This window comes from Tauraco erythrolophus, chromosome 24 (assembly GCF_009769465.1).
Source record: "Tauraco erythrolophus isolate bTauEry1 chromosome 24, bTauEry1.pri, whole genome shotgun sequence".
NCBI lineage: Eukaryota > Metazoa > Chordata > Aves > Musophagiformes > Musophagidae > Tauraco > Tauraco erythrolophus.
Window position 1 is genome coordinate 1,025,672 of NC_141488.1, and position 23,632 is coordinate 1,049,303.

General features: G+C 49.0%; 1 protein-coding gene across 1 annotated transcript; it reads right to left on the reverse strand.

Annotated features, from left to right (window-relative positions):
* Positions 1-20,030: 20,030 nt before the first annotated feature.
* On the reverse strand, positions 20,031-22,219 carry LOC104374698 (cbp/p300-interacting transactivator 3). The gene is made up of 2 exons (XM_086626158.1): positions 22,168-22,219; positions 20,031-21,899 (listed from the first exon to the last, which is right to left on the reverse strand). Exon 2 carries the CDS (start codon positions 21,885-21,887, stop codon positions 21,273-21,275), a length of 615 nt encoding a protein of 204 aa, XP_086482284.1. The 5' UTR covers positions 21,888-21,899; positions 22,168-22,219; the 3' UTR covers positions 20,031-21,272.
* Positions 22,220-23,632: the final 1,413 nt, after the last annotated feature.

Consider the following 23,632-nt stretch of genomic DNA (forward strand, 5'->3'; position numbering starts at 1 on the left):
CAAAGCCCCATCCAACCTGGCCTTGAACACTTCCAGGGATGGGGCAGCCACAGCTTCTCTGGGCAACCTGTGCCAGTGCCTCACCACCCTCTGAGTGAAAAATTTCTTCCTTAGATCCAATCTAAATCTCCCAGCTTTCAGTTTAAATCCATTGCCCCTTGTTCTGTCACTACACGCCCTTGTAAAAATTAAACTTCATCCCTTATTTTTGCATTATTACAGAGCTGTCAAAGACTATGGGATTCTTTCCATATCACACTGCTTTGAATTGCATCTCAAAACATGACACACATATGCTGGCTCCTGGGGAAATGCCTTTCTCAAGACAGCAGAGTAATTCGATTCGAATAATCAGTTGTATAATTTGGTTGGATAACTAATATTAATCAAACCAAGGCTGTAAAATCAGTTTCCTTTTTTCCGATTTTGATTTCAGCTTAAAATATACAATGCACTAAATTATAGGTGCTTTTTTAATGCCACCACTGGAGGCAATCCTATCAGAACTTAAAAAATTATTGTAGTCGACAAACAAAAACATTCGCACCAGTCCCGAAGATGCTGAAGTGTATTCACTGCTGCTATAAACAGCTCCGTCACCTGAAAACGCAGCCTCTGAAGAAGAAAATTGCTTCACGGCTAACAATGCCTTCCGATAAATTAACAAAGTTATGTCAACGTTTATTACACGGGCAAGTCCATGTTTAAGGCTTCAGTCAAAGGCGAAATCCAGTCAGCGGCTGAAGAGTAGGTGTTCTCACTGGTTTCGGGCAGCAGGTGCTGATGGGGAAGCTGGACATGACTGAAGCAGTTCAGTTTTGATTTGGGCCAGTCCAGTATTTGATTTTGTGTTTCAGTGTTTGTTGGTGAAGCTGTTGTTGTGTCCATTTCTGTACGATAAGCACAATAAAAAAGAGATATTTTCATATAGAAAGCATGAATATTTCAACATGTGTTCACAGAGATTACGCAATAACCACTTTAGCGATATCAGAATATAAACTAGGAGGAAAACAATTAGAAATACAAGAAGGAGAACTTTTTTAATGTTGAAAAAAATTACATTTTAAAATTATTTTTAAAATCATAGTGTTTTTACACAGTTTCTTGACTTACCTCTTTTCGTTCAGCTAGTAATGCAATGGTAGCTTTTAAATCAAGAGTTATGAAATTTAACATCCATTTCTGTCACCTACTGCAGAAGCTATAGTATTTTCAGGAAAGTACATTTAATCTTTGAACAAAAAATCTGAGGTCGTGCTCTGTAAGAAGTAAAGAGGTCAGTGTACGTATGATTAAAAGCAAGAGTGTAAATATTTCTTTGAGAAATGCCTGAGACAGTAACAAATTCCTAATTGCAGAAATGTTCACAACAGGTCAAAACTACGTTAAATATAGAGCAGGGCTACGGATGAAAACTGTTTGTGCAACAGACATTTCTTCCGCTCTGGGCACAGGAGCAGGTTGTTGGAGTTGGTTTGACAGCTGATTTGCTTGAAGCAGCAAGTGGGCAAATACTCGCGGGTCCTGGATTGTTCAAGCACTCCTCCCCGTTCCACAAACCTTCGGTGAGCACAGACAGGACTTAGGCGACGGCGGCGGTGTTGGACGGGGTACCAAGGGTAGCACAAACAATTCTTGGATTGACCCCGTTCGTGGCAGAAAATAATTGAAATAGAATGTAGTAAATTCCAATAAACACTACTACACATTTTAGTGAAGCACTGTTTTTTACTCTATTTGAGAGTATTAACAAACTGGAAATTGCTTTTCAGCTTCAGAAGTAATCTAGGAGAAACAACCGTCATTCTTCCAATTTTATATTCCTAAGAAAGGCTTCATAAAATAAATGGAAGTAAATCAAACATATGGTGGTGTTGGACTACAGTAGCAAGTCATTTGTACTACAAGTGGTCTCTTTTAGATACACTGAATAAGCAAACCGTTGTCAGGAGAAGAAAATACACTTACAGAAAAGAAGCAGCACTCGAAGTGTTTTCTTTGTCTCTTGACCGAAGGTTACTGTGAAAATCCAGATTCCTATCCTGGCTGCATAGAATCCATGGTTCCCGAAGATCTGTAATGATGCTGGAATTGTTTGGCTGCAGCTGAGATGTACAGTATGTTCTCCTGGATGAGCTGTTCGTCTGAAAGTGTCCGTTTTAGTGTGCTGCATTCGCTGTGATAAAACCCCGCACTCCCTGCCTTCCTTTGGAGAATAATGACACTCATCTGAGAGAATAAGAGATCTTTTTCTTTCTCTTTTGTTCTCTTTTGTCAGTGTCAGCTCTGAAGAGGTGACAGACACACAGCCAGTCTCTCGAAGACGGACGTGCTTTGTTGTGTAAATTTCTGGCCTGATAGATATTGTCTGGAGATATTGTCTGGCTGAAAAGCACCAGCATCTTCTCTAGGTGCTTTTGTGCCCTGGGAGTTGTTTTTTTTTAAGGAAAACCAATAAAAATGTTAATTCCAAAAGAAGGGAATCTCTGGGTCATTTCACTGCACACATTGACTGACCCATGGGGAGGAAGGAAGCGCAGCTCAAGCTCCATCATGCCAGCTATCTCCCACTCTATACGTTCAGCAGCAGCAGGCAGAACTGTCTGATTGCAAAATCAGTCTGTATTGTGTGCCTGGATCTCCCATCTCCAATTCTGTCCATCCCTGTGGAAAAAGTAAAGCCTGGTTATAAGAAAAAATTAAGTTGGGGAATTTATTCAGTGTTCAAAGAACCAATTCTTCAAACACAGAACTGCCAGTATCTTTTGCACACCTCTTCAGTGAAACAGAACCATCTATGGACAAACAAAGCCTGCAGACCAAGTGGGCACTAGAGAGAAGAGGAATGACTCACAGAGCAAGAGGGAATCTCTGGGGTCCGAGGAAGCTTGTGGCACACACGGTGTCCTCCACCAGTGCTCGCTGCTGCCCTTCAGGGATTGCACTTGCAACAGACTCTGCAGTGTGAATCCATTCTAGTTTCCAGGTGCATCTAAAGCCACTCTGGCCCTCCAAGGAAGATTAGTCCTTTCTCAACGATACATTTCTCCTGGGACTGAAGGAGCAATCCTCCCCCAAGAAACTTCAGTGGGGAGCAATAGTGGGTGGCAGAGAGCAGCTACATGTGCAAGGAGGGCAGGCTGATCCACACCCGAGCTATCTGCACTGCATTACTGCAGCACCGTAACAAAAGGCACCAGCTGTTAGCATGAATTTAGGATCTTCGCAGGCTAAATCCAATCCTGAAAGAGAAATACAAGCACGTCCAGAGTGCCTGTAATGCCTATTCATGACAGAGTCGGCAAAGATCTTTCAAAGAACTTCACAAAGACAAATCTAATTTGGAGTGATCCCTGGAGAGGAAAACAGGATGTGGAAAACCTTGTGTCTGCTTGGTTGGATGCACTACAGACTACAGTCAGTCGAAAGGAAGATTTGGAAGCACAGAGAGGACACAGAGGAGGAAAACTACAAAGAGAACAGCACTGTGGGTCATCAGAATCGAGGTGATACCTGGAAGCTCAGCAAGCTGTGGTTCTACCTTCTGGGTTTTGTTCTGGGACCACAGATGTGCATAGGTGCAAAGTGGCGTTCCTAGTGAACACAGCAATGTGTGGCAGGCAAGCAGGTGATGATGATGATTTAGATTAGATTTAAGGAAGAAATTTTTTACAATGAGGGTGGTGAGGCCCTGGCACAGGTTGCCCAGAGAAGTTGTGGCTGCCCCATCCCTGGAAGTGTTCAAGGCCAGGTTGGATGAGGCTTTGGGCAACCTGGTGTAGTGGAAGGTGTCCCTGCCCATGGCAGGGGGGTTGGAACTGGATGATCTTTGAGGTCCTTTCCAGCCCAAACCGTTCTGTGATTCTATGACCAAGTTGCCTGTCAGGATTAAGTTCTGCTCTGACAGTACTTTTCACACAATTGTTACTTATTGCTCTCAGTCAGCAGCTCGTTGCCAGGTGGAAGTGCCTCTGGCTGGCAATGAGCAGATCAGGGAAGCCCAATGTTTGGAGAGCCTGGAATCTAAGCAGTAAGGAAAAATGGGGTTGGGAAGCCCTGGAAACATCTTTAGGCTTCATGTACTCATTCCTGCTTGGATATGTTACCTAAGCATGACCTGTGTTTCTGCTGTGTCTTCAAATGACATGCCATATCTATACTGCTCTGAGTTGGAGGATCCCCCTGACCATGCTGGAGGAAAAGGGTGGTGCTGGAGCTCTGCAGGAGAGTTCCTCTCCAGGATCCCATGCTTTGATGACTGTCACTGATGGGATGCAGAGAGCAGGGCACTGGAGATAACATGTCTGACTATCTGGTACATGATGGCACAAAGGAGTGTCTATGTCAAGCCATGGCAGAAACTTGATAGTCTGCCTTCATTTCTATAGGGCCTCAAAATCCTTGGAAAGTGTCTAGAAATAGAGTTTGGGAAGGAACTGACCTGTGGGCTGTGTGGGCAGAACAGGAGATTGGAGTCGTCAGCAGAGCTGTCTTGGTGCCTGTGTACGAGTGTCCTGTGCACTCAGCCAGGCCTCACTTCCCCTCCACCAAACTCGTGGTGTGGCTTGGTGAGACCTCTCTGTTCCTGCTGTGCTTACAGCAATAACTAGTCTCCACACCGGGCAGAAATTAAGATTATTGGCTCTGATTTATTTCAGGAGAGGCTACAGCAGTCTTGATGAGGAAGACAAAGGCTCTGAGGAGCTGAGCATCTGAAAGGGCGAGAACCTTTCTGCATGCTCCCACTCCTCAGGAGAAACTCCTTGCTTTCTGGTCATTCATTAGCTATTTTATTTTCCAGTGGCCAGGCAATATAATCAGAAACAGCCTGGGTGCTGGTGGGCAGGAGCGTGCTAAATGTCCTATATGGTTTTAATATAAGGCCATAGATGTTATCCAGCAATGGTAAACCCAGGACAAGACCTGGATGTTCATAGGCAGCAATCCAAGATCATCGGTACAACAATGATGTTATACAGCTGAGCCAGCACAAGGCAAAACTTTTTCTTACAAATCACAATTCACTGTTGAAGTCAGTAAGGTTCCCTATACTGGAAAACCTTGCACAAACTGGACAGCAGCACTCCCCTCAGACAGGGAGGTGGGGGATGCTTGATGGCCCAGGGGAATGTGTGATCCTGGAGCAGCACAGCTGTATCTGCGTGTCACCAGTCCTAGGACTGGGAAGCAGGAGGGACAGTGGGCTGGAAAAACTTGGTCAACCACAAATTTTTCAATATTGTCTGTATTTTGTTTTGAACCAATAACAAGGTGATATTTGATAGAAATTCAAAACAATTCATGCAATATGCCTAGGGACCTCACAGCTGTAGGAAGTCACTAGGGGATGCTTAGCAAAGGATGGGATGACAATGAGAGCAAAAGATAATCCAGAGGCACTTTCAGGGTCGCTGTGCTGCACACATCAAAGCACAGGCTCTTCAAAGGTGTGTCTCATGGCAAATCACTTCTCCTTCTGGCTGGAGCAGTGGGTTGTGGCTGCTGATGCAGGCAGCACAGTGGATTCAGTGGACCTTAGACTTGCCACAGTTTCTGTGTATCTGCCCTGAGGATGTGGTCAGTACCTACTGACTTACTGCAGTAAGGAAAAGTGGGGTTGGGAAGCGCTGGAAACATCTTTAGCCTTCATGTACTCATTCCTGCTCGGATATGTTACCTGAGCTGTACCTTACTGTCTTACTTATACTTACTGATACCTATCAGTGCTGCCAGGTGATGCAGGATTTTGAGCGTCTGTAGAGCTCAGTGCTACAGCTCTGTCCTAGTGCATGGCCACAGAAGAGAGTTTTGGGGAAGGGCGCTCCTGGGCAGAGCAGCATGGGTTACCGTGCACTCCATACCTGTGTTACCTGAGCACAGGGACAAGGATCACAAGGCTTCTATGAAACATGGACTCAGCACTTGAGCAGACAGAAAACTGGAACAGAGGGGAGATTAAATGTTTTGTCTGAGACTGCACAGGGAGTCTGCAGCAGAGCTAGAACGGAGACCTGTGTCAGCTGAGTTCTGATTTCGACCAAGACACTGTCATTCTCTGACAATAGGTGCACGGATCCGACCCCGTGCTGCTGCAGTGGTGGGCCACGCTGCCGCTCCCTGGTGTGTCTAGATTCCCTGGACCCAGGGCACAGAAAGCATCTGAAGGCACTTGCAGCTTCCTGGTCTGGTAAGCAGTTTGGTGGGGATGTCCCCAATGCATGAAGTGCCAGTGCCAGCAGAGCGACGGGCGGACCAGGATCAGCTCTGCTCCAAGGGAGGCGGGGGAGATGGGACATGGGGAGCTCATGGGGCAGAAAAGGAGTTTTGCAGGAGTTAAAGCAACAGAAGTATCTCCATGGGCTGTGGTTCTGGGCCAGTGCCGCCGGGGGGCAGCAGCGCCCCGTGGGTGGCGCCGGGGTAGCCCGGGTGGCCCCGGGGTGGCCGGGGTGGCCCTGGCTGCCATGGGGCTGGGGACCCCTCCTGCCCTCGCTGGCTGTCAGAGCACCAAGGCTGCTGAGCGGTGCCCGTGCCCGGGCGCTGCTGTCGCCAGTGATGGCCCCTGAGCCCCCAGCACCCGCTCGTCTCTCCTCGGCTGGGGACAGCCATGCTGGGATGGGGAGGAAGGGCTCCTTGCACCATATCCCGATTCTCCTCTGCTTTACACCAGCTACTGCAGAGAGCCGAGTGTAAGGCCCTGGTGTGGAGTCGGACCCAGCTGTCTGTGGGGCTTTGCCTCTGCTCCACCCTAAGAATGGGAAAAACCTCCTGTCCCACTTTGCATTGGGCATCACAATAGTCCTGGGCTCCCAGGGATGAAGACCAAAGGGAAGGTGAGGGTGTGCTCTTTAGAAAGTGCCAAGATCCCAGAAACTTCGTCTTTACTAGAAAGGTCTGAGAGCTAATTTGACTTAAATTGGGTCCTTAAAGCATTTCCCACCTGGTGCTGCCGGACTGGGCTGCCTGTGCTCAGCGGAAGCCGCGGTGTCCCTCCCTTTGCTCCTTGCTCTGTCGCTGCCACTCTTGACACCACAACACAGAACTCACCTATCTGTTTTTCACATGGTGTACTATGGATTTTAGCCCGTGGTCCAGCTCGGGTGGTTTGTGGAAGTGCAGTAAGGGGCTTTAATGAGAAGCACCATGAGCACTATTCCAGCGTGTTCGAGCCTCTCGTTGTTCTGCTGAGATCCCATAAACTAGGTCAGCAGCGCAGACATGAGGGAAATGGTTGAACATCCTGCTTTAACGAGTCTTCCTTCTGCCTGGTGGCCCTGTAAAAACTGCAGCAAACACCTCTGTGCAGGACGCGACGCAGGGTGCCCTGCCTGCCTCCCTGCCAGGCCAAGGGGGCTCCTGCGGGCTGCCATGCCCTGAATGCCTGAGCTTGCTGAGCACGGGGAGGCAGATGCAGGGTTCTGCCTGCTGAGAAGATAAGGAGGGCTTTTTTCAGCTCTGAAAGCTGTTTATTCTTTACAGCGTACTGACACCAGAACGGAAAGTGCCTTTTCCTGAAACTGGCTATTTATAAACGGCCTGCTGTGCGAGGCTTCTCTTGCAAGGGGGCAGGGACTCTTGCAGCTCTTCTTTCACTGCCTTGAATTCACCCAGAGATCCTTCAGACAGGAGTGAATAGAGCAGATCTTGCTGACCATCTGCTGGGGGCACGCTACAGCACCGCCAGCTTTTAATAACTCTTTGGAGTTACCAAACTCCTGTGAGTGTCTAATTCAGCCCTAAACACTTTGGCTGTGCAGTTGGTGCTCTTCATGGCCCTGTATTGTTGTAAAGGCTTTGCAGGAGAAATCAGTCATTTTGGCAGTCACGCCTTTAACACATGAAACAGTTGTACTTGTGCAAAGGGCATGATCCTTGTGGTGTGCAGGCAGAAATGGGCAGCAGTTTCAGCCGTATCTTTCTAAGCTGCTGAACAGTTCAGTGTTCACATGCACACACTTGAGGTGGGATTTGTCTGCTCTGAGATGCCTAAAACATAGCCCCCAAGCCTTAGCTAGCTTTGCTTCCCTGTCAAAGGAGAGAAATAGGCATCTTTGAATCTCATCACCATGAGATGCCTTTTTTAGGATTTTACCTAGTGTGACTGTGTAGGGGTGCTGTGCAACACTTTTCCTACCTCCGTCTTGCTCCAGCAGGCCAGTGGCTCTGTGGGGCAGTACTGGGCTCCTCTTCCTCCAGGAACACTAAGATCCTCTTTTGAGCCCACCAGAAACTCTGAGGAGGCTAGGACTAGGTTTAATTATTAAAGCTACTGCTCCTTCCCTGGCCTAGCTGTGCCTCCCTTGCAAACAAGGTTTGCCCTTGGCACTGCTCATAGTACAGCACTTAAGTATTACTCAGATTTTTCCACCTGTAGTGATGTGGTAGCTTTTGGTCACAGCTCTTAGTAGCCTGGCACAGAAGACCAGTTTGCCTAGCAAAACAATACACAGGAGTTTGGCTGAGAATGAGAGAATGAAATAAATCCCTTTGTCCCCTTCTGATGTTTGTCTTGGTGCTGTTGGAGAAAGGAACAGGTGTGCAGAGGGACCAGGAGAAGATGGGGCACACTACACGGCTCTCCAGACATGCAGGGAGAGCCGGATTTCAGTGTGGCTCTGCACACCAAACACAGCTGGAGTAGTGAGGATGGACACGTGGCTCAGAGCTAATACAGTGGGAGAAAACTTGAATTGAGGTCTCTTCACCACCTTGGTATTTCACTGGTCGCGAGCAGGTCATGGACTTCTGTAGCAGATTGAACTTGCAGAATTCCCTGGAAATGTGAAGTCGCGGATATTTCTAGTGAATCTGGAAAGGAAACAGTCTTTCATCTGGAGGCTGCAGGATGCAGCACAGCCGCCTGCAGACTGAAAGGTCCCAGTGCTTCGTAGCCACGTGTATACAACTGACAACAGGACTTGGCTGACTTGTCAAAACCTTTCTCAACTCGCTATAATGCACTGCAATCAACTGTCTTTTGTATTTACAGTTGAAACAGGAAAAGCAGGACTTGGTCCATACCTTGGTGTAGCAATTATGAAGCAACCTAACGGCAGACTGTAACCAGCATCTGAAAATCGTGAGTGTTGTAATGTGCCATAAACAACTACATGCCCCAGAAGAGACCCTCAGCCTTCAAATCCTGCTGAGAGATGGACCATAGAGTAACCTACTATACTTGCTAAACAACAGTGTGTTTGCAAAGACTTGAGGTGCAGATCAGCCCCTCTTCCCCCCTCCTTCAGGGCAAAGGCTGAACTGGGAATTGGGCTGCGATCAGATGCTGGCAAAAGCAGTCACTTGCAAAGCCTTTACTATGGGCTTAGTCCATTGTCTCTGGAGTATCACCCGGATTTGGCAAAGAGCTGCTTTCCCTAATCCCCATTCATGCAGGCACACGTGGAAGCTCCTGGGAATCCCCGCTGCGTGAGGGGCTTGGGTTCAGCAAAGTGGGACTGCTCCCTGTGCGTACTCCACAGTAGCATCCTCAAGAGACCCCAGCCTGCCTGGCTCTAGGGAGCGATGTGCAGCCCCTCTCCACTGGTCTTCTTGACCGTGGTGTCCTTCCTCAGGATCCAGAGACATGAGAATACACAGAGCTGCTGACTCAAAAGACAGACGAAACAGCGAGCCAGTGCCTTCAGAGCCTCATCTGTGTATCTGTGTGCTGAGCCCTGGGCTGACTCCTCCAGATCCACAGGGACATGCAGATGAGCTGTGGTGGGCTACAGCTGAGCTTCCCCCCAACACCACCGCTGTGCGTCTCTGTGCAAAGACTGGTGAGGATGGTGCAGGAGGAGGGCACCCCACTTTGCCCCCAGTCCTGAGTAGCATGGTGATGCTTTGTGTGATGCATCAGAGATGTGTGTTTATCAGCCCTTCCCCATGGACGCTGCTGTTCACCGAGTACTGGTTCCTACCTGAGGAGCCCGTGTTTTGCAAAGGGCTAAATCTGCCCTTTTGTGACTCCAAATTTAATTTGGTGCATTGTTAATAACAAGGGGGTGAATTGTTACTTATTTCTCATTCTGTTTTCCCAGCACAGACCTGTTGCCTGGTTCTTTGCCCTGCTGCTGGTGTAGCAGGTGAAGCCCAGCCGTGGTGGCTCGCAGAGGCAGCCAGGAGAGGGAAAGGAGCCGGTTGCTTTTTGAATGCGGTGTATCGAAGCAATGAGGTGTGCCTGAGCACAGGGAATCCCTCACACATGGCACTGCCACTGACGGCAGAAGTCGGGAAAAGGAGGAGACAAGGACATGGTCAGCCCCAGGCTGCCGCTGGGTGTGTATAACTGTGGCTGAAGGAGGGTGCTTCAGCTGCAGATCTAAGATCTGAGACCTTTGTCCACCTCTGGCTTTCTCACCCCTACCTAGTGCCATGGCAGTCCTGTGTAGGTCACACCAGCCCTCACAATCCAGTGCACCAGGCAGACACTTTTTATTCTAAATAAGAAAGAAGGGGGTCCAGAAACACCCTGGCCTGCTTCTGCCATTTCCTGAAAAGCCCAAAGTCCTCCCTTTTAAAGATTTGGCTCTTATGGAGGAAACCAAGAAAGCCTCTAGCATCCTTTGGTAGAGCCACCAATCTCTTCCCCCACTAAGCCAATGCTTAGCACATGTAGGATAGGGCTGGGACTGCAGCTCTTCTTCTCACAGCTATCAACAAAGAACATGAAAGCAGTTCTCTCAGAAACCTCTTTAAGTTGGAAAAGAAGAGTCATGTCACCAAAGATGTCATTCCAGGGCCAGCAGGTATATGATGTTTCTCATGCGCACTTGGTGCTGGTGCCTGTTCACGAAGCTGCATTTTTTTTTCCCAGGATCACAGCAGCCTGTGTCTGAGTGAAGGACTCTTGCCTCTTTAGGCATCTTCTCAAGGTGCCTGCCAGCAGTTTCAGACTCGAACCTGGGATCAGCCTTTCTCTCAAAGTTGGATCATTTGTTGTATCGTTTTGCTGAAGTCCACAGAAGGACCTGGCTTGGCCCCTGAGATGCAGAACAGCCTCCCACACGAAGGCGGGTGGCTGCTTTGTCAAAGCTGTGTGCACTTGCCAGGGCTCCATCCCTCCTCTGCCTTTATTGGAATGCCTGAATTGCCAATTCCACCCCTCCGTCCCAGGGTGCTGTATCTACTGAGCAGCCCAGCAGAGAGCAGGATACACAGCAAGAGGTTTTTTAGAGGATTTCTAGTGCCTCGGCACTAGTGTCTACAAAACTCCTATATTCTGAGGAAGTGACTGTCTCATATGCTGGTGGAAGAATCTGGATCATTCTCAAAGCAAAACCAGTCAGTTTCTTTCTCTGAAAGAAACAAAGTGATGCTTCATGATTTTATTGCACGAAAATTTCCAGTTCCCTTAGCAGAGAACTGGATCTGTTCATGCATTGATGTTTTTGCTCATGTGTTCATGGTGGTATGTTGCCTTCATGGTTTCATTTCTGCTGTCTTATTGGGAAAACCATGTAATTGAGAAATGGACTAGGAAATTTAGGATGCAAAATACTGTTTGAAATTGCTAATGTTTGGAAATTTGGTGTTGCAATGGATTTTCTGTATGTCTAGTATGACTCTCAGTTCCTTTTGCACCTCTCAAAGAGGTTTATATACTTGAAGACATCTTAAACTGCACAGAACAAAAAATACTTTTCTTGGTCCGGGACTGTGACATCCACTGGTGTTTTCAATAGTCTTGCCTGGACTAAAACATCTTCCATGATGTTTTTGAGGCCAAATCTAGCAGATAATAAGATGATTTGTAACACATTAACTCCAGGTTCCCAAACCTTTTTATCCATATATCTATATATATCTATCTCCAGATGTGATAGGCCCCAAAGGTATCCCAAATCATATCTGAAAAGCAGCACTGCTGATGTCTAAACAGTACTAGAGGCTCCTCCTAGTCTCTGACAATCCTGTTGAGAAATTACAAACAACATATTTTATTTTAAGGTTTACCAAATTCTCTTTTAGACCTTCCTTCTTTGAAGAAATCCAAGTAAGACTTGACCTGATGTCTGCTGCATCCCATAGCTCTGGGAATGCTGTTATTTCTTACAGGCTATCTGTTGTCACCTACATACGGATGAAATCTGCCATCATGTGGCATTAGTCTTGTGGAGAGGATGTGTGTGCACATCCCAATGTGTGTGCATTGCAATTATTTTTGTCCCATGCCTTGTTTTGAATTTTCAGTAGAATTTATCTTCAAACCAACAGATTTTTTCCCTACAAGACGGATTTTTGACTGTGGATCTGATCAGGCGTACGCTCTGGGGCTCTGGAAGCAGAGGAGATGTGAGTACCAGCAGTGGGACTGGGAACACCTAGCAACAACGCTACCCATTCCCTGGACTCTAACTGCTCCCTCTCCTCAGCTGCAGAGAGGTGCCATGGTAAAGCTCAGTTTTAAGCACATATTGGAGAACGTGCATAATGGGTCAGAAAGCCACCTCTGCCCACAGAGGGAAATACCTTACCTGGTCCAGTGTATTCTGGAAAGAGATTTACAAAGTAAGATGGAAAAGAGTTAGTGCAGCAAATAACTTGTTAGTAGCAATGTCTATGGTTGGAGATGGGAACACGCTGCAGGCCATTGTGTTGGGACAGTTTTAGCTCCCTTGGTTCCTCTTGCTGGTTTGCAAAGCTCAGCCTGAGCTGTGCCGGAACCTCACTGTGACACAAAGCTGCTGCTCAGCAAGTTGGGTTATGGAAAAAGATATGGGACTTGTGAGCTGATCCTAGTAATTTGCAAAGGGAAAGTCAGGCTGGATTCAATGTATTTCAACTGCCACGGCTCTCTGACTAGTGGCCCAAATTTTGTGTGGCTTCACTTCTCTTACTGACTTAGCAGCATCAGGAGTGGGACAGAGAGCCCCTCTTGGTTCCTCACTGGGAGCTTCAGCATCAGAGGTGGCGCAGGTGGGGTTGTGGGAGCAGGAACTTCTTATCCTCCATTCTGACCTCAGCACCAAGGAGGAGATAGCTGATATTCAGTGGTGAGTGGACTACGTGTCTAAAGTAGGACATGTGAAAGAGGACTTCTGGAGATGCTAAGGGACTCAGGAACTGGTTTTGATCTATGCCTTGGAAGAGGTCATTGACTCTTCTTCTCTCAGGCAGGTAACACCATGCATCTCGGAGACATCCTCATCAGCAGGAGCTTGTGGCCTGAGGATCCCGAAGAGGGAACGACACAAATGTTTCTGGCATTCACATAACCAGGCTTAACTCTAGTTTCTGCTGTGAGCGATAAAAGCACCTGGTACATTGGATGCCCTGCTTGGTCCCCTTGGGGACAGGCTGCAATCCCACACCAAGCCAAAGTGGTTCTGCCACAGTGGCAACTGTGGGGGTCTTTGTCATCTGTTTGCTGTTGGCTTCTTTTACCCAAATTGGTCTTTTTCCTTGACAGTGCAGTGAGGCAATGCTATTGTCAGGGAGCCCGTGCTAACAGGCAATAATCCAGTGTCTCAGTGCTGTCCAAACAAAGCGTGATGGAGTTGGAGGTGGTGGGGTAATACTTTCCTCAGGAGGCACCGGCCCAACAGCTGATATCTGCCTCTGTCTGTTGCCATGTAGCCTAGGAGGAGAGCTGGGAAAGGAGGGAGGACTTACCTGTAAGACAGGACTGGAGCTAATGTGCAGAGCATTGCATTAAACCCTACTGCAGGTGTGGTGCCAATGTTTGTGTGAGAGGCGTCCTTAGCGCCCAGCTCACCTCTTGAGGCAAGTGCTGTGATTTGGTTTGGGAACTGCACAGGATGACATCAGACACAGCCATAGTTTTATTTTTACACGACATCAGTATTTGACTAGGAGAATCTACAATGTGGCTAGAGGAGAAAACCACATCTGAGACAACAATATGAAAGCTATTTGCCTGAGTAGTTCTTAGTAAAAGTGTTTTGTAGCTTGAGGATGAAGTAAATTGCAAAATCCCCTTTCTTCCTCACCTCTCTGGTAGTCCAGAGGACACACAGCAAAGACAAGATGCCTCAAGAACAAATTGTATTGTCATCCTGGCTGTCTTCAGTAGGAATAAACTGCAGCCCAGAAATGTGCTGCAGAGAAGCAGAGCAAAGCCTACTCCTTCTACTTCATGATCAAGAAAACTCAAACAGGTTTTTCTAAAGGCTTGCGGGGAGAGGGATGCAGAAACTGTGAGCTCCCACGATGAAGAGGCCTGGCATCATGGAGAAGACGAGCAGATGGGACTCCTCACTCCAAATTTCTGAGGCACATCCAGTGATATTGGGTTTAAAAGAGTGATGGAGAAACAGAGCCCTAAAACTAAAACGAAATCCAGCCTTGAGCTCAGGAAAGTATCACCCTGAATGTCACAGGTATGATTGCTTGTCCCTTGAATACATGTCGTACGACAGAAGTCATCCAGGATCTCACAGGTGGAGCACTGTCTCCTGAAGCTGATGTGGCCAGGGTGGAGGGGTGCAGGGAGGAAGGTTCATTGATGGGAGACTCAGGGAGGAAACAGTATTGTAGCACCTCAGAAGGCAGCAAAGGGGGAGGAACATCTCATGGCACGATGGCATCAGTCTGTGCAAGCTGGCAGCTGCAATGTCGATGGGAGAATGACTTTATTGAGGATGCCCCTGGGAAGTGTCTGAGCTGGTGGGGGAACCAAGGGATGGTGCTGGAGTGCAGTTTTTAGGAACATGGGTATTTGGGCAACAATTGCCCTTGTATTTTAGATGCAGAGGTGGCCACCCACCATCTCCTATGCCAAGAATGCTCGTAGGAGAGAGAACCCTGCCAGTACATGCAAAGGTGGCTACAAGTACGGTATTATCACTTGGGAGAGATATCTGGAGTCCCTGCATACAGATCTCTGGAAACATTAGGTTTCAGTGCCTGTGCCAGCCAGCACCCAACTGGAAAAGGAGAAATTAGGGAAGAAATGAGAGCAGTGCAGCACTGAAACAAGAGTCTGGAGTAATCCCATTCTCTGAGGTTTTCAAAATTTTACTGGGCAAGGCCCTGAGCAGCCTGCTCTACCTTTGAATGTGGTCCTGCTTGGAGCAGGAGGTTGGACTGAGTGAATTCCAAAGGTCCCTTTCAGTTTAAATCTTTCTGTGGTTCTATGATGAATGTTTGAAATATAGAACAGCCAGACCTAATTACAGCATTGGAGAAATCCATGACACATCTATGGCTTAAACCAGTGCTGTTCCCTCCTCCATCCTGTAAAACTAGAGACAGGACAGAAAAAGGTGACCACAACAATTTACAACACAAATTGATTCTTGAACGGGGAGAAACTCAGGAGGGAACATCACAGGAGCTATAAAACCATTACTAGTGTGGAGAAGGTGACCAAGAATGATAGACTGGTATGAGTTGGAAGGGACCCTAAAGATCATCTAGTTCCAAGCCCCCTGCCATGGGCAGGGACACCTTCCACTACACCAGTTTGCTCAAAGCCTCATCCAACCTGGCCTTGAACACTTCCAGGGATGGGGCAGCCACAACTTCTCTGGGCAACCTGGTTCAGTGCCTCACCACCCTCATAATGAAGAATTTCTTCCGTGTATCTAATGATTGGGAAGTAGGGGACATCCAACAAAGTGAAAGGGTGATAGGTTTACCATGAAGAGGAGCGTACAGAGCTTAAGCTTCTTATGAAGAGCTTGATTACATTTTCATAACTCCCTTGTGGATTTCATTGACACAAGATATTGTTGAAGTAAAACGTATCTATGAATTAAAAAGTGATTGCAGGTATAGGGTGGGTAGGTCCACAGACAGATATTTAACATGGTAAAAACAACCTGTGGCTCAGAACTCATTGGACCACTACTTTCTGTAGTCATGAAGGAGCATCGTGAGAAAGACCATGTACAATCACTTGATTTCTTAAATTTCCCCCCGACTACCCAATTCCAGAGAGTAGGTAGGGCTAGATGGGCTTTTAGCTTGACTTTCCATGGCAGTTCTCACTTGTTCTCAATTCCTTTGGCTGCAAATGGGACCAGTGTTATTCTGGCTCATGCCCAAATTTCCAGTTATGGCCAGTGAGAATGGGTACACAGGCAGATGGGTAACCCCCCAGGCTTGGTCAGACCACAGGTTTCTGAGGTGCACAGCACTGCCTTGACCCGTGGCTGACAGCAGTGCCTGGGGCAGAGGGGATGCTGGCACACTTGCCGTGGTCTTTCCCAGGTTCGCTCTCCAGCACTGGGTGATCTGTGGCTCAAAGATCTCTGGACTCAGAAACAGGATCTTTTTATTGGGGTGGATTTTTTCCCCCAGGTCTTTTGTCTATCTGCGCTTTAGTAGCCACTCAGCACCTATCACATTCTGCAGCATCAAAGGTGTCCTAGGTCAGGCCAAAAGACCTGACATAGTTTCATATCCTGTCTCCAACATTGACCTCAGTAGATGCGTTCAGCAGAACACAGGCACAAGGCAAGCACACATGATCCTGCATGTTTGGCCAGTTTTCCAGCCCTTAACACTCTGTTGCTCTTGCAACCTCCTAGGCCAGACATAATTTTAATGTGCTTCATGGGTCCCTTCATGGATTTCTCTTCTGGCAACTTGACTGGCCATCCCTCAAACCCTCAGCAACCTCACATATCCACAACATCTTGTGGAGGGGAGTCCTACAGCTCAACTATTCATTGTGGAAGAACCCACCTCCTTTAACTTGCTTTGAACCTGCAACTTGCCAGTCTCCTTTGGTGCTTTACTGTTTGCATGGGAAGAAGAGTGAACAACTGCATCCCTTCTCAGATACTTTCTGAAGAGTTGTGGTTAGGGGGACCTCGGACAGAGGCTGCCCCACACCTTTGATCATCCTGGTTGCCCTTCTCTGAACCTTTTCAATTTCCACTCCATCCTCTCTGAGCCAGGAAGATGGTAGGGCAAGGACAGCACATAGTGTCCAAGCAGCCATGCAGACACACAATGGCATGCAGCGATGGCCTCTCCTATGTTCTCTGGCCCACTCTTAACAGTTCGTAACAGTCAACTGGCTTTTTGGTCATACAGAAGAGTTCATGTACCCCCACAAGTGTTCGTGTACCTCCCACACTGTCAGAAAGAGCTTCACTGTTTGAGATACACATTGCATGCAGAAATACCTCTGTTCACTCGGGTTTGAACCTGGCCCCTGCTACCTAAATTTGCAGAGATCAACAGATATCTTCCATTACACCTGGGGAAAATAATTCCCTAGCCACTTTCCCCTTTTGCTTATTGTATAAACCTCTGTTACCCAGCCTTCTCCTTCCTGAGAAGTCTGTCTATCTTGTGACTTCTTTTTAGCAACATTGGTCTGCCTCAATTGTTTCCTCTTTCTCTACAGTTTCTCTAGTTTTACGTTATCATTTTTCTGATGAACAGACCAGAATTTTGGACAGTGTGCTAGCGTAGGCAGCGCACAGGATGCTGCTGAATTGTGTATTGATGCTGTAGGGCATTCAGTGTTTGATTTTGCTTTCTATTCCTCTCTTACTGATTTCTAACCTTCCCTTTGCTTGTCTGGCTCCTGAATAGAAAGCTGAAATTTTTCACAGGAACATTCATTTTAACACTAAGATCTTTCCTGAGTGGCTGTAGCTAGTTTAGAGCCCAGTACTGTGTGCGAAGTCAAGAAAGATCAACTCTACACATATAATTTCATATTTACCACTCATTGCTCATCGTATTGCCCAGTCACTCACTATTAGCAGATCCTTTACCAGATCTTTGCACTGGACTTTCATCTTTGCTACTCTGAATCACCAAGCATTATCAGCAAACTTCATCACCTTGAGAGCACATGTGGTCAGAGACACAGATGTAGAGAAACGCCTTGTATTTCTGTAGTTTCACACTCACATGCTCTCAAAGGCTGTGTTGAGACCTGGCCTTCACAAGAATATCTTTAAAATCTGTTAGGAGTATAACAGAGGATGCAGCCCAGGTGAGGAGACAGGGTGGTTGTGTCCCAGCCATCCCGTCTGGACTAGGCAGTGAAGTGGGAGAAACTTTCTTCTTCCCCAATGCAGAAAACAGGCTCCCAGTATGTCAGAGAGGTGCTTCCCAGCTGTCGTCTGTAAACACAAACTCTTCACGTGAGTTCACTTATATCCTCAGAGCTCCCAAACTGATGGGCACTGTCATTCAGCAACCGTTTGCAGCGCTCTGTGGTGCCTGCCAGACCCCTATGGATACCCGTGCTTCGGAGCATCACCCTGCTGCCCTCCTGCCTGTTGCCAGCTAGAGAGGTCAGTGTCAGCTAGATGGGAAAACCAGAGCTCAGCCCTGCTGTGTTTTTGGTGGTCTTGGTTGACTTCGAGAAACTCGTCTGCAGACCCGAGTAGCTGGGTCTCCCTGTTGTGCCACCTGGCACCTCTGCTCGTTGGGTGGTGGCGGCCACCCTGCCAGGGGACCTGGACAGGCTGGCTGTACCGTAAAGCAGAGTGGAGAAGGAGAACGAAAGCCATCCAAGCTGCAGCTCGTACTGCTGTAGTGGGTCTGTGTGCCTAATGAAGGGGATACAAAGCAGGCAGCATGAAGAAGGGTGGTCCAACCTGCACCTAAAGCTAGAAGGCATTAGAAAGGAGGCGATGACTGAACCCATCCAGTCTAATCTAGCCAGAAGCAATAGGTCAGTAGCTGAAATCATAAAGTGTTTTTGGTCTGGGTTATCTAGGAAATCATAGAGGCTGACCACAAGTAACAGTATCTTTTGAGGAGATGAAGAGGTAACACACCTGAGGAGTTCATTCCTGCTCTGAAGTTCACATTTGTATGAAAGCTGATATTGAAATAACCTCAATTGAGCCTGCAAGGACAGACTCCAAGAAAATCCTGACTGGGACCCCACAGTCACTCCACATTTCTAGTAATATCAGCTCCCCTGCTCCGACTTAAATCAACAGCCCCTTTCCCAGTGCACTGTACAGCCCTCCAAGAGGATGCAGACATGTTCCTCTGTCAAGTTTGCATCAAATTTCCTGTTCCTGGGAAACCTCAAATTGCTCAAGTTGACAATCCTACATCCATGAGCTGGCCATAGCTCCCTGCTTGTAGCTGAGACACTGTAGGCCACAATGGTGTGTCACACAGCCTGCTCCTCCACAACCACCAGCTGACAACATGCCTGTTCATTTTGGGGTTCAGTTATTTTTACTCTAAGAAATAAATCCAGTTGCCAACTCCTTGCTGCTTACCTACAACCTGCTGACCAAGCCATCTGCTATCCTGCAGATGCACAGGAAAGCAAAGCTCTTCCAGGTCTCAAAGAGCCCATCACCACAAAGCTGACAGCCCAAGCAGGGCTCTTCCATCTCCGACACAAGCCCTGTCATTTATTTTTTGATCAGCTCTCCAGATTGCACAGGCAAAACCACCAAAAGCATAGGACAGGACTTCAACACTTGCTCTTGAATTGTGCAAGGAATAAGGCCAGGGAACACTGACAGGCAATCCAAAGTGTGGTCAAAGTTATCCAGACACTCCAATACCAGCATCTGGAGTCCCACTGCTACAGGGCAGGAAAGAGACACATGGGAATATTCCTGAACTCTGCAAAAAGACTGGCAGGGAACCCTTAAAAAAAAAAAAATAGCTTAAGCTCTGGAAATCAAAGGCTGTGTTGATTTTTAGAGCCTTTGTGGTATAGAAAGCTGCAGCAGAGAACTCCTAGCAGAGCTGCAGCTCAGCCATCAGAGTTGCACTCGGTCTGGAAGAAGTGTAAGACATCACCACCCACCTGCCCGAGCGCCTCGGCTCCGCCAGCAGCGGGGCTGCAAGCAACAGCAGCCGCTCCGCAACAGGGCAGCACCATCCACGTTAGGAATTTGCCTTCAGTACAGAGGAGCATCTCATCTTCCCAGCCACACTTTGAGGATTGACTTAGTCCAAAGCAATAAATTAGAAACCCAATCGTTACAACTTAGCTGTCAGGAGGGGACACTGGTGACTGGATCCACAGCCCACTGATGGGAACGAAGAAAACTCTCCCCAGTTCTTGACACCCCACTACACCTGGGCCAGAGATGAGCACTAAACAAATGCACACTGGAGATATTTCAGCTTTTATTTGCAAATTCATCTGTACAGTCTCACTTGGCTGTTGAGTGACAGCTGCCAGGAGCTGGCAGCAGCAGGGGGCAGCAGCAACTAGGAGTTAACAGGAGCTTTCCACAGGGCCTGGAAACAAGAGACAGCAGAGGAAACAAAACCCCACTAGCTTTTACATTTAACCTTTTCCGAGTAAGGGAATTAGAAATCGAGTCATCTTAATCACATTCAGAAAGGTGTTGGATTTACAGTCCTATGTGTTCAGCATAAAGATCCCAGGTTGAAGTGACTATCTGCAGAGCAGCTTGAGAACTATCCCAGGCTTTCTTTTTTTGAAGCCAGCATCTTAAAGCTGCAGTACTCTCCATGCATCCTTCCCAGCAAAGCCAAATAACGAAAGAAGCCCTTGCAAATAAATAATCATAGGAAAAATAAATAAGATTAGATCTGGAATATACAGTTACACGGTCTTTATTTGGTTTCAGAGGTGGAAAAAAGTGGAGCTAGACTGCAGCTTTAAGCCTTCTGCCTGAATAAGCCTCAAACACTTTGTAAATTTTACAGTTGATCAGCTGTACAGGTCGGAGATCTGAAGTTCCACAAAGAACATTTAGGCACAGACACACACCCCTCCCCAAGGCATACTTTATTTTGCTCAGCCAGTTAGTAAAAAGCTGCTGGAGGGGAAGTGCCCCCTCTCCGAGCTGAACAGACAAGACTGAAGACCTATTTACTGTCACAGTAAAAAGTCCCAACAAATATCCAACCCCACCCATGTTTGCAAGGGGAAACTGGTTCAAACCATGCACCAGGGAGGCAATCCTCTCTCAGGGGATCCTTCAACTTCGCTGGCACCACAGAATCCTTGAGCAAATCCAGCTACCGGCAGGGCTGCCAGCTGCCCGTTGCTTCCTGCGCGCAAAGCCTAGTTGTGGAAAGTTATAAGTCCATTATTTCTACTTAAGCCAGAAATCCTGTTAATGCCATTTAGAGGCAGGTCTACAGCAAGAGCTCTTGATCTGCTCTGTTTGGGGTGCGCACCCCCTCCCCAGGAACGCCCAAATGAAAAACCACACGGAACAGAAAAGCAATCCATTGCAAGCCAGTGTCCGATGATTGTCTCTCTGGGGAGGTCAGGAATCCAGGACAAGGGAAGGCAAGGGAAGGGAGGAGGACGGCAGGTGAAGGAGGAAGTTAGAAACAAACTCAAAACCACCAAGACACAAGGAGGAGCTCAAAGCCCCTCAACAGCTGATGGCACTGGGTTGCTGTTTGCTAACAAAGTCTGAAATGAAGTCGAACTCGTTCTGTCCCAAGAATAGCTCTGGCAGCTCCTGAATCCGGTCCAACCCCAGTTCCAGGACAAGGGATGTCAAGACCTCCTCATCTATGAGATCAGTGTCCATAACGTTCAAGGTCAGCGCTGGTGAGGGCATATGCTGCATGCCTGGGTGCTGGCTTGGCCCCACTCTGTACTGCTGGGCACCAGCCCCCATGGGCCCATTGCTCATACCCAGTGGGTGACCCTGGTACTGGGTGTTGAGTTTTTGTAGGTGCATGCTAGCCATTAGCTGCTGGGTGCCCACTGGCCCCATGTACTGCTGCTGCTGACTTGGCCCATTGAACATCATCGCATTCTGCATCTGGTGGTGGCCCATCTGTCCGCTGAGGTTGGGTCTCGGCCTCATCGCACCATCCATGCCAGCCCCTCCGAAGGACATCATCTGACTGGCGGCAGGCAGCGTCCTCAGCACATGCTGCCCATGCTGCGGGGGTCCCTGTAGCCCACTCACCCCCATGCGGTAGCTCTGCAGCCCGGTGCCACCGTGGCTCATGGACATCATCATGTGCTCAGCCATAGCTCCAGGCCCCTGCAAGGCGACACACGGCTCAGGGCAAGGCTCCGGGGACAGCACCACTTCCCACTCCCGTCCAAGCTGGCTCCGACCGAGGATCCCGGAGCACCCCCACCTTCGCCCCGGCAGGAAGGCACCACGCTGCACCCTCCCTGGTAGTCGAGCTGCTGGCCGCCCGCCCGCCACTGGCGGACAAAGCTCTGCGCGGCGCGCACCGCGGCGCCCCTGCGCACCGCCCCGCGGCCGCGACGGGGAGCCGGGCTCTGCCCGCGCGGGTACGCACCGATCCGGGGCTCCGGCGGGCAGCAGGTCCGCTCACCAGCAGCGCCGCACTAACTCCGCTCGGTTCGCCGTGTGCGGAGCGTCCCGCTCTCGCTGGTTATAAGGACGCGGAGAGGGGCGGGCCGCCCGGCCCGGCCCCCCGCCGCCCATTGGAGCGCGGCCCGGTGCTGCCCGGCCCTGCCGGTGCAGCCCAGCCCCCGACGGGGCGGGCGGGCGGCACAATGAGCCGGCCGCTTCCCCGGCTGGCCGGCTCGCACCCGGCACGGCACGGCATGGCTGCTAGTGGAGCACTCCGAGCCGTGCTTGCAACACGCCCTGTGGTCGCGACACGCCGCGTTGTCACGACACGGCCCAGTTTGAGGGGATCTGGCTGCCTCCAGCATGTAGGGCACTGATGTTGGCGAATCCCCACTGGCAGGGCTTTGGGATTGGACACTCTCCCCTAGGATCTGATGTGCGGACACCTTGGGTAGGCTGGGAGGAAAGGAATGGATGGCAGCCAGGGCCACCAGACAGCGTCCCCAGTTTCCTGCTGTTACCTTGCTGGGGCCAGGAGACCCCCTAACACACACTCTGTTCCCAAACAGGATGCCAAGGTCCAGCCATGCTGCCCAGCGTTACTATCCCCACAGATGGTGCATGCACTATCCTGTTTTTCCCTGTCAGCATCAGCAAGGGCAAGGGGCATGGAAGTGACTGGGAACAAGGAATAGTGTCCCTGGAATGCTGGGCTGGGTATCCCTCAGTGCGGTACGGGCTCCACAATTCCTCCAGGGATACTCAGCTGCAGAAAACTTGGGTCATCCCTGTTCAGCATTCCACTTCTGTGCCTTGTGGGAGGAACTGGGCCTGAGGTGACTGGGGAACCTCAAGCAGGTCATTTCTGCCCCCCACCCATGCATGCTGGGAATAGTGGTGTGTTCATGTGAAGCACTAATTTTGAAGTGTATCTGCTTGCATTGTGTTTGCTCTGCTTCCTGAGCAGGGACCCTGTCTGGCTCTGATACTGCAAACAGCGTAAGATCAGCTCTCTGGAGAGAGTACCCCTCCAGTGCCTTCCTCTCCCCCAGTGTCACTCTGACCAACTCTTCCGCCTGATCACACGGCTGGCTGGGGCACAGGTACCCGTTGCGGAGGCCATGCCGAATTTCCCGTTCAGACTGAAGGATATGCACACAGACCTTTGCCAAGTGCTGCCACAGCCACTGCACGCTGGCCCCTGCTATCACGTGCCCTGGTGCAGCACAGTGCTGCCATCATGAGAAGGGTCCTTGCTTGGTGGCAGTGCTGGTTGCAGGGTCACCAATGGCATGCTACCACGTAGTGAGACTTGGTCACGTAGCCAAGATGACTCAGGTTAGTTCCTTGGTGGCATCAACTCGATGGTTGGTTGCTCTGCCAGCAGCGCCCTCCTGGCAGGGATGCACCAATATTGCCTAAACACAGCAGGTAGCAAGGTGAATGTT

What these genes read in the sequence shown, in the direction of transcription:
- LOC104374698 (XM_086626158.1), bottom strand. Translation starts at nt 21,887, where the DNA reads ATGGCTGAGCACATGATGATGTCCATGAGCCACGGTGGCACCGGGCTG.